A 15,978-nucleotide genomic window follows, 5' to 3' on the forward strand; every position below is an offset into this window, starting at 1 on the left:
CGAACCTTCTAGAAATATAGACTGACTTCATGTACAGTTATACGATTAAACCCATCATATATTAAACAATTTTTCTATATTATTTGGCAACTGAAAAATAAATAAAGCTATTAAAGGAGTCCTAACCTGAAATTATTTCAACAATGTTAGTTATCTCCAACTTACGTTAATTATACTTTAGGCATGATAAAAGGCACTTAAAATAGTAAATACTTACGTAGAATATTTTTATTTCTATCAAAATGTACGGGCTGGTTCGCTCTTTATAAGATTTAACCACATTTCTGCCTTTGAGCAAAAATACACAAATTTTGGAGTTTTTATCATTATATAATTACATTAATAACCCTCACATCATCAATACACATTAGAATGTCTAATTATAACACAAACATTTTAAAAGAATGTATAAGTGAGTCCTTATAAAAACCGTCCGGTGCAACGTGTCACTTATACATCCTGAGACTGTTGCACTTCACCTGGAAGATAAGTTATTCCATCTTCCAGGTGAAGTAAATACATAAAATTTTCATAAAGTAGTTTTCATCAATAGTCACCTAACGTATTTTTTGATATTTTTATTGATTTTTTTTTTTGGTTTTTATGTAAACTTAAATATATGATAATACCTGGGTGAATAATTTTTTAGTCCCGAATATCCTAAAATATATTCAAATTACAAGTTAATGATATCGCGTATATCTGTAGTTGGTAATAATAATTCACGATAGCCACGATAATAATGATAATCATTTAAGACTAGATATTTATTAAGTACCAAATATCATAACAATACTAGATATGTTGCTTAAAAATCTGACTTCAAAAAAAGCCTCTACCTGACGTGGTGGATATTGAAAGACGATGAGGGCGTCTATTGCCCTGTACACATTATCTACCTTCTTTAAACAATATACACAAATCTATCATACTTGTCTCAGATAACGTATCCCAAAACAACTTTTACCATTTTTAATGATTAGGAAGCAAATGTTAAAAATAATATTTTAATGTTTAAAGTTCATGTTGAAAAACAAACTTTTATTATTCTATGAATACAACTAGTGAACTACTAATGCTATGATCTTAAAACTTGGCATATTTGTTAGTTCTACAATTTTAAGGAAAGAAAATTAATCCGATTAGGAAATATCCGATAAAGGTTAATGGTCTCGATGTATCATATAGATTTTGTTACCATTTAAGGAAAATGTTATATAAACCAGAAAACCAGATTTTAACAAAAATGACATTATATTGAAAGAAATACAAGGAAACTGCCATAGAGCAAAAAAATCCTAATCGCGTTAGGAACAGGTCCGAGCTAGACAGCGAAATACAATAAGGCCTTAAAACTTAACAATAACGACGTTTATTACTCCGGGAAAGTTTCGGGAAAGGAAACCAAGCTCATTTATAATGCCGGTTCGTCGCTACTATCGAAAAGAAAACTCTCAGTTCGAGCATAAAAACGAGCTTAGAGTTTTTACCGCCATCTTGGCCGACCTTCGATTCTTTTCATTTTCACAAGATTTATCCAGACGCCGCGATTGTTCGATTCTAAATTGTTGATGAATTATGTGATCTAACTGCTAATGATTATCGTTTTTCCGCTAAAACGCGTTTTTTCATGGTGGTATACCATAAAAACAAATGGTATTTAATTTCAAAGCATTGTTTTACTAATATAACACTGTGTGACACAATTTTTCTAACATAAATATGATTACGAGTTTCGAATTTCTTATTCCATTGTTAAAAACTTTGTGTATTGATATGGTTGTACAACACGTCATGTTCCTTAGTAATAGTGTGAATTCTATTTACGCTTAAAAACTGTATTGCTCTACAATGACAGCCGTTAAAAGAAACGTATGAAAACATGAAACAAAAAATACAAAGAATACAGCTGGAAAGTTTGTACTGATTTAAAAGTTATTGCTATATTGCTTGGAATACAGGAAGGTTTCACGAAATATATAGTCAATTCAAAATAGCAGTGACATGAGTGTCAATATATGTCTGTCTAAAGTAAATTCGTTCTACAGTCAGACAATATAATTCATACTATTCTACTTAAAAAGAGATGGAATGCTGTTAGAGAAGTTCGAACATGTAACGGAATGAGCCCGCAAAAGTTGTCCGTTTGCCAAACGTCTGAGAATTCTTCAAAATATTATAATTACGGGTTATAAACCGGCAAACGTTGTTTTAATAAATTTGAAATCGCCGCGGTTTTTATGCAAAATATTTTTTGTGCCTTGCAGCTGCACTATATATTAATACGGACATAGTCACTAAAATATCTAGTATCCACAAAGATCCAAAAGATATACAGCTATTTGAGAGATGTAGGACATCCGTTCATACATTGTTGGATAATATAAGATTTAAGTGGTGTAAAGATAACCCACAAAAGGGTTTAATGGAACTTCCAGAGATTGCTTTTAAAAGAATACAATTTTTAAAAAGATATAACAAAATCAAGAAAGAATTATATCAATTTATATATTTAAAAGAGATATGAATATTTCAGAATGGTACATTGGATTGCTCATGGAAAGATGATAATAAATATAGTGTAAAGACAACAAAGGTTCATGGAAAAAGGTAAACATTGGAATAACTATCGATTAAGTTTTTCTAGTCATAACATTTATTCATTTCAGACATATAGTTCTTCAGGCTGGAATTGTATATATATATATATAAAGATATATATATATATATATATAGTAAAAAAGAAAAGATACATAGTAGATCAGACTACTGAATGTTATGGCCACAGAGTATTACCGCTCCCTCCCTATTACAGCAATAGATATTCAGGTCGAGGAGGATAATCAAACCAGAACTGTCTGGATTTATGGAAGGAGGCATTGTCGAAAATAACACCTTCGGTTTGTATGAGCTTGATCAGGCACATTGAAAAAGAAACGGACAAATGGTCGAAAATTTACAAACATTTAAAACGATGGAGTGCAGTATCTAAAAATACATTCCTTGTATTCCTATTTCAATTTTTCCTCCCTAATCTTGGAATGGTGTGTGACGAACAAGGTGAACACTTTCATCCGGATATAAAACAGATAGAAGAGCGTTATCGAGGAAGATGGAATGCTAAAATGTTAGCGGATTTTAGCTGGTTTGTAATGAAAAAGGATTCTACTGTTAACAGGAGGAAAAGTGTCTTTTCTTTCAGAATATATGGTTCATTTTTTCTATTGGCTCCTTAAACCTGAGCTATTTTGATTCATTGTCTATTTGTAAATATATATTACTATTTTTTATATAAAATTAATAACATAAATAAAATGATATGATTTAAAATTTTCATACTGTCTCAGTTTTAATGATAGTATTTTCACAGTGTTCAGCAGTCACAATTTGACAAAACAGCCATTTTATACAATGCTATAGAAAATAAATTCTCACATAGTAAAATCATACAAATTCCGTATTTAGCTTTAATATTAGTTGTAGTTCGTAATGATCGTCTGCATTAGGTACATCATGTATGTGTGTATATGGATTTTAGTCACCTCTTGGATTTGGATCTACAGAATAACATAAGCTCCAATCCACGGTCTTCGGCATTAAGCCTACCGACTGGTTAGTGACTAACTTGGATATCATCCCAGTAGACATCCGGTCTTACCCAGCCTGGTTACTGGCGTGACTGGGATCTTTGTCCGATTTTTGCACTCTTGTCTAAGGACAATCACAAATGTTAAACAATCACAAATTTACGACCATACCCCAGCAAGATTCAAATTCGCGATTATCGCAACAGTAGGACCGTCCTGTCACCTTTACCACTGAGAAAAGCCATGCCGGCAATACATAAACCCACTGGCGAAACATCAGTTTCGCCAGTGGGTCAAAATACGATAAGTTTTTTGAAGTATATAACGTTAATTTAATATTAAATAAAACAGAAATAGTTCATATAAATAAGCTATATATTATATAATATATGAAATTAAATTAATAAGAAAAAACATTTTTTGCCACTTCTATCGACAGCAATCTTATTTAAATATAAAATTTAAACTTCCAACGCTAATATTACTTGTTTCTTCAATAATTGGCGTGGATTTCAATCCAGTAATGAAATTCGCTGGTGCTCACTAAAAATTGTCACTTCCAAATCTCAAACGGTAATTAGAATACTTGTTATATAGCTTTATTGTAAGTTTCTACAAGCAAATGATAGAGTTCAACAACACTTAATCAAAGTACACTATTCTTTATAAGTAGTGTACTTATCCTAGTGGGTTTCAAATTATAAATTGTTTATAATATATAACATCTAGTGTATTTATACTTAGTAACTTGAAAATTGTTTTTCAAAAGTTCTAGGATTACTTAATATAATTCATATTCTGGTAATTTTTTATTGCAGACAATAAATGTCTCCATCTCTTGATTTAATTTTCAGCAATAACTAATTAAATGATATAAATATTGACAAACTGTAGTGGTTGGGCTAGATAGGTAGTAACAAAATCATGCAATACATTGGTTTAAAATATATCAAAAGTATTGAATAGTTAGTTAGATGAAATCTTAAAATAACTAAATAGAAATAATTATTTAATTATTAGACAAAATAATATGAACACTAGAGAAAAACACAATATTTATTTATTTATTTATAGGGTGTTGAGCCACTCTCTGCTTTGAAGACAACTCATTTATTCACGTAATAGGCTTTATATTCTAATGTCCTCAAACCAAGTCTGGACCTCTTTGCTTGTGTTTATGGTCCAATTGCCATTCTTGGAATGTAACAGTGTTCAGCAGCAATATGTTAGTTATAGTAAGAACTTCATTTTTTAGGGTACTCTTCATCATCAACTATTCAGGTTTTATAGTCGTGGCTCCATTTCTTTCCCAGCTCGGCGTTGGCTTCCATTATAAAGGATTTCGTAATCGTAACCATTGTGGAGCTCCAGCTGTATTGTTTTCGTCAAACCAGTATTACTCATGTCAGTGCTTAGTTCTCATGTCACTTTTGGTTGTTTTATGTTATCTAATCACAATATTTTTTAATGTTTGCCGGTCTCTGTCAGTTAAGTTTGGGTTTCGCCAACTATTTTTCGTGGCCGATAATGTTTTATCATATTTTTTCTATCATTACTATGGATACTGTCGCTCATAAAATGTTAAGTAACATCTGAGAAGTCAGATATTTCACCGATCGCTTAATTCAACTATTGCAGAACAAAGCGTATAACGCACTGATATATAATGGAAAGAATCTTGCAAATATGCATCAATATACACTATATTACATATTAAATGTATTATATATTATTTTTGTCCAATTTATTGAAGCCTATAACACTAAAACACCATAAACAACCATAATATTAAATCATACCTTCTACATCCCCACTTCTACCTTATTTTAATGAAATTACTACTATAATTTCAGTGGTAAGCTTAGTTCTTTTTTTCCACCATATTTAATACATTGAAATTGAAAACTGTAAAAATAACATATATATTTGATGCGTTATCTTTACTTTGCATTTTGCATTATCAAGTATTACATAAATTACATTGATAAAATATTCTTTTCTTTTTCAGATTCCGAATTTATTTTTAAAGATCTTTACGGAGGTATATCATTGTTTAATGCTGATAATCTTACTACGAGCATTATTATGACAAATATTACATTGGTAAGTAGAAATTATTATATATTTAATTATATTAAAGATTATTTCACCAGAAACATTATCGTTAAATTGTTGGTTCAGCTTTATATTTTCACTAACAAGCTAATATATTAGGACCCTGAATAATTCGCTATTTTCAGCAAATTCTGTAACCAAGTATGTGACATCAAGTATCAAAAATATACCTGTAGTTTTGAATTGGTAAAGCTATTTAAAAAGTAAATGTATTAATAAACATATGCATTTGTTTATGCATAAGAAATTAACCCCAAATTATATTCTTTCATTTCCTACGATGTTATTTACATTATTTCAGTTTCATATAAAAATAAAGGATTTTTCGAATTCGAAAATTTAGCCAGTATTGAGGCAAAGTCCAACAAGAAAAATGGTCCCAGTTACGTCAGTAACTAGGTTGAGTAAGACTAGATGTATTATTCGAAGATATCCAAGTTCGTACATTGGCCAACAATCGGTAGGCTTAGTGCCGAGGACCGTTGCTCAAAGCCCCCGTTAAACAGTAGGTCCATCCAGATAAATCCTAGTTGGTAAAAAGAGACTCCAAAATATAACAAACTAAATTAAAATACTGCCTTATTTTAAAAAAATTGTAACTCAAGCGAATAGGACCTATTTAGACATACCACAACTTCACAAAGATTAATTATTCAAGGACCTAATAATAATTGATTAAAATATGTTATAATATTACCATGAAAGATAATTATTGGATATTATGTAATTTCTATTCATTTTTATTTTAGAGACAATATGAAGTTGTTGACTTTAAAGTATCTAACGATCTACGTTTCGTTCTTCTAATAAGCGATATAGTGAAGATTTACGAACATACAACGTTGGCCAAATATCATATCTATGAAATTTCAACAAGGTAAGTTTTGTGTCTTTACGTATCTTGACATATATATATAAATAAAATAAAGAATATAGCAAATCAGGTTTATTTAAACTATCACTGATGTTACTGTATTCAAAAATAGTAAGACTTAACGCCAGTGGTTGATAACATTCGTTTATATTCGTTCAACAACAAAAATGCCCTTTTACATGTTTAACAGCAGTAAAAAAATTCATCAATAAGTTTCAATGAATTTTGTTTTAAAAAAAGTAATTTCAGCGTCCTTAATATTCAAAATGATATTTCTAAAAGTTTTATGACAGGACAAAGAATGTGTGCAGGACGATGAATATTTTGGTTATCCTTTAACATTTACTGATGTGGTATTTTTCATTATGAGTACCTTCCTTCGGTCGGTCGGGGAAAATTATTAACAAGAAAATTTGTTGAGAACTAATTGTATATATAATATACATCTCATCACTATGATACTTTTTCTTCCGCAATATTGGTCCTTCGCAATTTTTGGTCCAATAATTCCTAAAACCTACACCAAACTGTTCCTTTTAATGGCTTCTTAAAGGTGTGATGTATATTTTCCAATGATTTTTAAGAGTAATATGATTCATGTCTTATAGTAAAGGTTTGATTTCTTGTTGCAGGACCAGATGCAGTTTTTACAAAAAAACGAAATAACTGATCGTGGACAATTTACTGTTACATGCGTTTATAGCTAATTAACAACACAAAACTAGTCAATATATTAATAAATTTTTTCTTGTTCTATTTCAAGAATTAGGAAACCGTTGAGCCCGAAAGAATTGGACGAGAACGCTCCACTCTTGCAGTACGCCACGTGGTCTCACGACGGCGGCGCCCTAGCCTTCGTTCACAACAACGACATCTACTACAAGCCTAAGGTGGAGAAGGATTTGGTATGCCGGATCACCAACACCGGCCTATCGAACGTCATCTTCAACGGCGTGCCCGACTGGTTGTACGAGAACGAGATCTTGAAGATGGACCACGCGCTATGGTTTTCGCCCGATAACAGCTACCTGTTGTACCTGAGATTTAACGATACCAATGTCGGGGAGTACAAATATCCTTGGTACAACAGCAAGAACTCTGATACTATTTATCCTCAGATTAGAAGCTTTAGATATCCACGGGTAAGTTTTTTCATAATAAATTTTATATAAATATAAATAAAATATAAATTTCATTCGTAGTAAATAACTAGATAAATAACTAATTAGAGAGACTCCGTGCACTTTGTCAATTCGATTCGTCTCTTGTGGTGAATTAAACCTACTCGCATGATCACCAATAGATGTTTTGTCAGGTTTAATGACGATTTTTTGTTTATCTATCAGATCAGTTTTTGAAAAACCGTACATAAGGAAGCTCAATTGTATAATATAAAAAAGAAAGATCATTCCAGAACATCAATTTGGGTTTCGCAATAAGCATGGAACAATCAAACAAGTGCATAGACTTGTTAACAAAATAAATATGGACTTAAATGCCAAAAGATATTGTTCAGCCGTATTCCTAGACATATCTCAGGCCTTTGTTAAAGTATGGCATACGGGATTGCAGGTTAAGTTAAAAAAATTTCTCCATCATTCGGATTATGAACGATGAACATACCGAATTACTGCAAGGTAGTGTACTTAGTTCGGTACTATATATTCTGTAGATAGCTGATCTACCTACAACAAGAATAACCACTGTGGCAACATAGACAGACGATACGGCAGTCTTAGCTCTCTTAGCCACAAACACTCATAAACCAAATACAAATGTGGCTGAAAACATGGCGTATAAAAGCCAACCAAATCCAGTCACATAACTTTTACGCTCCGCAGAAGAACATGGTGCTAAATATATTGGTATACACCTAGATCGACGCCTAAGTTGGAAGAAGCACATATTCGCCAAACGGAAACAACTTGGACTTAAACTCTATCGTATTGGCTTATAGGGCGCAAATCCAAGTTCTCATTAAATAACAAGATATAATTATATAAATCTATACTCAAGCCTATTTGATCATATGGAATCAAACTATGAGGATCCACTAAGTCTAATATATCCATCAAACAACGGTTCCAAAATAAGGTGTTGCGTGTCATTTTCTATGCTTCGTACTATATTTCAAATTAAGTGACACCACGCGATATTCCTCTAGAATCAATAAAAAGTATAATTCAACGTGTTTGTATTACAAATATGTTATATCATTGTATTGTATATGTATTTGTATGTATTTGTTACAATATGTATGTTATGCTTCGAACTGCTTCTTCGTACTTCTACTGACACTCTAGTGCATCCCAATGTACTCGCTAATAAGCTAAACATGCGAAGTGACAGTGAAGTGCACCATGTATCTACTTAATTCTATAACTAACTTAAGGAAAAAACCCTTAGTGCACAAAGTAACGTATTTATTATATGTAAAAATGGATTAACGTTTTGTTAACAAATGCATTTACTAGAAAAACTTAAAATAAAATAGAAGTCAATAGCACTAAAATTTACAGAAAAATCTTATTAACCCTTAGAATTATCGCTAGTGCAATGATAAACGATGTCTCCAAAACCTAACTACTACTGTCTTTAAACAACAACCACCTTTCTTAGCTATTATCTGTTCAACAGACATCAAATTAAATCTATAGCTGATTTAGAAGTTCTAAATAACCTGTAAAAAAAGAGAACAAAGAATTCTTGTTATTCTCGAATCTTGTTAATCTAGGTTGAGATGAAATGTTTCCATATGTCGGCTTTTCCTTTCACAGCTGTATACACCTTCTGATAAAAGGAACATATTATTTTATCATCTCTACAAAAATGTAAAATATAATTTTATTTTCATAATAGTTCAAGGTATTAGTTCTAATGCTATTGAGTGTCCAAGGTAGTAATAAATGAGAAAACACCTTAAAAATGAGATCTGTAATAATTACGGGTCTTCGGTTACTATTAGTCCATTAATGCAGCTCTAATCCAGCCAGTTCAGATATCAACGGTTGTGTAACTCCCAAATTTATAATAAAAAGTTACGAAATCATTTAATTAAATTTGAGCTGCTTTCTATCTACATTAAACGTAGCATTTTTAACTCTACTCAGATTTTTTTAGTCACAAAAAAGTGTGAAACCCAAACATTACTTACAATTTATTCTGTTGTCTATTTTTAAGAATAATAACTGATATGATGAATATAATTTCTGAGTATATATATAAAACAGCCTGTTGACAGTATAGATTATAAAATATGAAAAGTTTAAAACACAAAGAAACTTTTATTTTAGTTCAAAAACTGTTTTATTTTACTGACATAAGTGGCGACTGTCCAATGAGAAAAGGGAACTGAGGGTTTAAATATATTCTAACATAAACCAAACCCTTATGCCTAGCCATGTCATTCATCATTCAGTCTTAGCATACACACATCATATTGTTCTTTCGAAAGCACAGTCTTTGTAATAAGGGTCATATCAGTGGAGGAATATAACAGCTCCTTCTTAAAATAAAGATCAAAAACACGTACATGATCGTTGTAGCATTTGAAGAGCTTATAGTTAGAAAATTATTTGTGAGTATCTTCGTCCGCCAATTTTCCTTTGATGATCGTACACACTGTACGGAATGGTTTCCAACTTTCATGATTCCAAACTCTTATTCAGTCTACGGCTGAGGCCCTAAACTCTCCAAATTCCATCAAACTATGTTAATTCACAGCAAATTCAGTTCGCCATTGGTGGTTTGACACCCTGAGCTATGACGCTTCTACCGGCTATCCTCGAGCTAAGGGTATTTTTGAATGTTTTCTGATTAGCATAGTTTATTTCTAGTGCTACACTTAACTACATCAAGAAATTTTTCGAGTAAACCTATTTCGGCTGGTATTCCACACAGAGTCTTGGGACCACTCTTATATCTGCTCTATACTGCTGATATCCCAACAACAAAAGAAACAGTACTTGGAATATTTGTCGATGACACAGTTATCATGGCAAAAGATGTGTCTCTGTCTAAAGCTATAGAAAAACTATAAGTGGTCAACAAGATCTACAAATGGAAAATACAGCTTAATAGCTCCAAATCTGTTCATGTTAATTTTGCGTTGCGGCAAAATGACAAAAACCTCATTATATCACTTTACGGAAGCTCGATACCTCAAACAGAATCAGTTAAATACCTTGCAATATATCTCGATGGTAGGTTAAATTGTAAACATCATGTTAGACAAAAAGTAGAGCAGCTTAGACTCAAAGTCAAGCAACTGTAATGGTTAGTCGAAAGATGCTCTCAACTTGACCTAAAATCAAAGAGATTGGTTTATTAGTTAGTCATAAAGCCAATTTGCACTAAAACATCAAACCAAACTCCAATCCACCGAAAACAAAGTTCTACGATTAATTATCAATTCTTATCGCTACGTAACCAAAGAAGAGCTGCACGATGACCTCGCAATCAAATGGATACACGAAGTCATAAAATATTTCGTTTTAAAACATTAAATAACGTTGCTAAATCACGGCAACGTGGAAGCAATACAGCTACTAGACTACACCACAGGAAATCAAAAGATTGAAGCTAACCAAACCACACGAACTTGTTTAGTGTATAGGCATATTCTTAACTATAACTTAAGTAGATTAGTTTTATTTTAATTTGGGAAATACATACTGATGTATTAATCATGTTTAATATAATATATAATGAAATAATTTGTAAATTAAGATTATACTAAGAATAATGAATTAAGATTATACTAAGAATAATAATAATTAATGTAAGATGTAATTAATAAAAACAAACTATTAAACGATGAGCACAAAACTATACTGAGGGTTTAAATCTATTCTAACATAAATCAAACCCCTATGTCTAGATGTCTCACTCATTATATTATTCAGTCTTACATAAACACGCCAGCTTTAACTTGGTTAGCTTAATTTAGTTATATTCGTTCTTATCCAGTAATGGTGAGTTAAGTTGAGATATCTCAAACGGTCATTAATATAAATATTTATTTAAGAGAGGCCATACTATGTCCATAATAATACAAATTATCATTAGATATCGAATGTAAATTAAAAAACTTATATTATGAATTTGAAAAAAAAACTAATATTTTATGGAGCATCTATGTGTATTTCAGTTTTTTATTTTTAAATATTTTTACACCTATTGGCCAATCACGGCTTTAAACTTTTATTCTGACTATTCATAATTTCTACCCTGCAAAAGACTATTACAGGCATCCACACTATAATCTAAAATATTCATTACTATTATTTACGTTCATGTCCAAAACGGAATTTGATCTCGTGATATTCTTAGCCGTTAGATGGTTAGTAAAATCCTTCACTCACACTACTAAAGCGATTATTACGCATATATTTTAATACAGCTTTCAGGCTGAACCTACATATACCAAATGCTTGTTACAAACAAACCTATACATCGTTATAAACATTAAAAGCCGACATACAATTAAGTTTTCTTTAATTAAGAAGAAAACGTTTTTCTCGTTTTCCTTGTCTTTAATAAAGCTTTATTTAAGCGATAAAACTTGGAAGAGAAGGCGTGGTTGTATTTACAATAAAGTTCAATATATTTCTCAAAATATTAGACGAAGAACATATTAATATAGTTCCCAGAGGTTCCAAGAAATATATATGATTAACAGTCTCATAGCAATATTCTGCTAGATATTTCGTTTAATAAAACTGTATTACATTAATAAGCTGGTTACAGAACTTCCACATCAACTTTTTCTAATAATATATAATATAGTAGTTCCATCAATAAATGGAAGTTACATAACTCCACTTCGCGAAATTAAAGACATTATGTGCCCATTTAATACTCCTCCGTGTTTTCCACTATGTTCGTGTAGCATGCACTTTAATATTTTATGCTCCATTTCCATACCGATGCAATGCTGGTACCGGAATAAAATAAACTTCTGTATTTCTATGGGATGCAGCTACCTGGATTTTTTCTCGATTATCGAATTCTATATAATTTTACTTCGCCCTCTAAGAGTAATTCTATGAATGTATTTTATATTCAACCTAATATATTTATATTTCAACATAATATTAATAACACAAACAAGGGGGTTAAAAGTATAAATAGTGTATATACAATTTAAAAATGAACACAAATACAGGACAACCATAACGAAGTAGAGGTTCTATCCAGACACATCAGCACCCACACCGAAGTGGTAATGGTTATTCGGTCAGCAACACTAAACTTAGCATAGGCTAGATTCTATGGAGACAATCGATTTCTCGTAGAAATCTGATGAAAATGTCTGTATTTTCTCCTGTTAAGACGTTTCTAAAATTTTGCAGCCCATACTTAGTTCTAATCTGGGTCAATCATGGACAGTCATTCAATATGTGGTAAACTGAAATAAGGGCACGGTGACAAAACTCACAGTGAGCAGGCGGCCTCGAAGTCATCAAGTGATCGTGCGAGAAACGACAGTGGCACAATCTCAGTCGATTCAAAGCTATGGTATGGTGACGAAGAGAAGGAACGCGAATAGAGAAGAAAGATTCATCTTTAACCTCAAAGAGCCTGTTGGGGTTAGCCTCCTGGGCCCAACGACGTTGTATCTCGTTATTTGTGAAACAAGAAACGAATGGGATAAGGTCGGTATGAACACAAATATCCGTGATGGGGAGGGGAGATAAGGCTGTCGATATAGCCGCACTATCCGCGCGCTCATTTCCCGGTATACCAACGTGAGACGGGATCTACAGTAAACTTGTACTCATCCTATTCAGATAGAGGATACGGATAATTCACAGTGAGTCGGTGACCAGGGGATGGTTGATCTTCTGTTCCAGGAAACAATCCAGAGCATTTCGGGTGTCTTTGAAGGATTGTGCTGAGATGTAGGATAAAGCTTTGAATATCGCGAAGCATTCAGCGATCGTCAATACTGAACCCTCTCAGGAAGATTGAAACGGAATGCTTAGTTTTCCACCACAAATGCACTGCCATCCCACTGCGAGATTTGGAGCCATCGGTATATATGTGCCTGCGGCCAGAGTAAGAGTGGAGAAGTTCACAGACCACGTGGGCCGAATAAGGTAAGAACAATGTTCTCTTTTATAAAATGGACATAAAGATATGTTTATGAAGGGAGTAGTGAAAGTTCAAGGAGAAAATTGGAGTAATGAACAAGGAGAGGATGCAACAAGCCAATTCCAGCCCTGGACAGTAGATAGGCAATTATGTGAGAGGTACGAGTGGAGTAATTGGGGATAAGACTGTTCAGGGCGGGTAGATGTCTCCAAGTGGAGGTCAGATTTAAGGAAGATGGTAAAGCAAGCGATCTCACAGTGAACTTGCGGAATGCTTGCGGCTAGGGTAAAAGTAGATAAGTTCACAGAACTTGGACCGAAAAAGATAAGGACAATGTTATCTTTGACATGAAGGGGACAGTGAAGGTCCAGGGGGGAAAATTGTGGTAGTGGACAAGGAGGGGATGCAACAAGCCAATTCCAGCCCTGGATAGAGTAGTTAGGGACAAGATGATCTAGGACGGTTGGATGACTCCAAATGGGGGTCAGTTTTAAGGAAGATGGTAGAGCAAGTGATCTCATAGCGAACTTCAGAGATAGTAAATCCCTACGACAAGAAAGTGTTGGGGTGGATGTAAGACTGCACAAGTTAATTGCAGGGGAGGATCGAAAGGCGCCCAGCGATATTCTGATCGCAGTATTTTGAATAGCATCTAGGGATTTGAGCCACAGTCTAGCTTAGGAAGGATTATGGAGGAATATATTTTTGGGTATGGTTTCCTGGCCTATACCTGTGTGCCGGTCTCTGGAACAATGTTATGTTCAGTGATGTAATGCTTCCAGCCAAAAGTCGAAAATGAGTCCCAGGAACCTTATACGATCAACAGTTTTGATTGGAGTATCATTAAGAGGGTAGGATTGGACGCGGTTTAAGTTACGCCTCCGATAGAAGTGGATCACAGAGGACCTTGAAAGAGAGAACATTAATCCGGTGAAGCAGGACTAGGCCTCTCTCCAAACTTAGGAGTATTGTCCGATCAATAAATAAGTATGTCGTATGCAAAAAATCGGTAGGTGAGCCTTAAGTTGAAGAATTTAGTTATTGAGTCAAGGGCATATTATATTACAAATAAAGTAGGACTTAGAACTGAGCCCTGAAGCACTACTGTCGAGAGGGGATAGCTGGAGGAGAGAAAACCTCCCGAACAGACTGAGAAAGATCTGTTGCTGAGTAAATCCTAGGATATCACCCATGATACTAACTCTAGCAATCAGTGATAGTGCCAGCACGTGTGTTCTGTCGCAGTAGGTAAGCATTTCTAATATCATTCTCTAAGCCCACCAAATAATTTACTGTGGACCGATTAAAGCGCAACCCACAGTGAAAAACAGATAGTAATGAATGGGTTTTCAGAATATCATAAATCATTTCTAAAAACTAGTTAAATATTATTTATTTTTGCTGAGCACATTATATGTGAAACTAAGGATCACAAAACCTAATCGTTTTGGTTGAAAGAAAATGCGCTTTGTGTTTGGTGCAGCCAGAGTTGCGTGGTGTACGGACACGCGAACTGTGAAACGAACTGTGTACGGACTGTTGAAACCTGATAAAACAGTTAATAGTGTTTGCTACCGATGATCATTTTGAACCGTGCGTTGATCGAAAAACGTCCAGAATGGACTCGAAGACAGGGTAAAGTGATTTTGCAACACGAAAACGCGCAGTTTCATAAAGCAAAAACTGTCAAGGAAACGTTGAAAGCACTTAGATGGAACATATTATCACACCCACCGTACTTACAGATTTTCCCCATCCGACTATCAACTTTTCGCATTAATGGGACATGCGCTTGCAGAGCCAGTTTCGAAGAAGTCTCGATGAATAGTTTTTCCTAACGGACAAAGAGTTTTTTTGGGATGCCATCCATCAATTGCCTGAAATATGGGCAAGGTGTATAAAATAAAATGGCTAATATCTTGAGTAAATAAAGTTTTCCATTTTCTTGAAAATTGTGTAGATTTTTTCCAAAAAAAAAGCATTAATGACTTTGCGCTAACCTGCTAAACTCGAAATTAGTGCAACAAGGCATCTTACTAAACTACATTCTGTCCTATCGTCGCAATCATCTTCCAAGGGATTCTTTGGATTTTAGTTCCACGATTATTGGCTCAAGTGACATTGATATCGATAATTCAAGGCTTTCATTATAATTATTGTACCAATTTATAGTTGAACACAAATGAATACATCTTAAAAACGTTTATCTATGTAATTTTATAAAAGTATCGTTCATTTTATATGCTCCAATAAAATATAAATATTCCTTTAACAAATATTAATTCAATCTCAAGTGTTTGGTATGAC

The 15,978-nt window shown here is 33.2% G+C and overlaps 1 protein-coding gene across 4 annotated transcripts in view; it reads left to right on the plus strand.

The window, feature by feature from the left end:
• LOC143196452 (inactive dipeptidyl peptidase 10) overlaps positions 1 to 15,978 on the plus strand; it is a 417,095-nt gene that overhangs the window by 385,583 nt on the left and 15,534 nt on the right. For all 4 annotated transcript variants that reach the window (XM_076404133.1, XM_076404131.1, XM_076404132.1 and 1 more), the window contains 3 exons: positions 5,596 to 5,690; positions 6,452 to 6,579; positions 7,340 to 7,718. In XM_076404133.1, coding sequence (XP_076260248.1) covers positions 5,673 to 5,690; positions 6,452 to 6,579; positions 7,340 to 7,718 — 525 coding nt within the window. In that variant the 5' untranslated portion in view covers positions 5,596 to 5,672. The remainder of the gene's footprint in view (positions 1 to 5,595; positions 5,691 to 6,451; positions 6,580 to 7,339; positions 7,719 to 15,978) is intronic.

Source organism: Rhynchophorus ferrugineus, unplaced genomic scaffold (genome assembly GCF_030347505.1).
Source record: "Rhynchophorus ferrugineus isolate W39M unplaced genomic scaffold, kcgeb_rfMv2 rfM4, whole genome shotgun sequence".
In the NCBI taxonomy this organism is placed as follows: Eukaryota; Metazoa; Arthropoda; class Insecta; order Coleoptera; family Curculionidae; genus Rhynchophorus; species Rhynchophorus ferrugineus.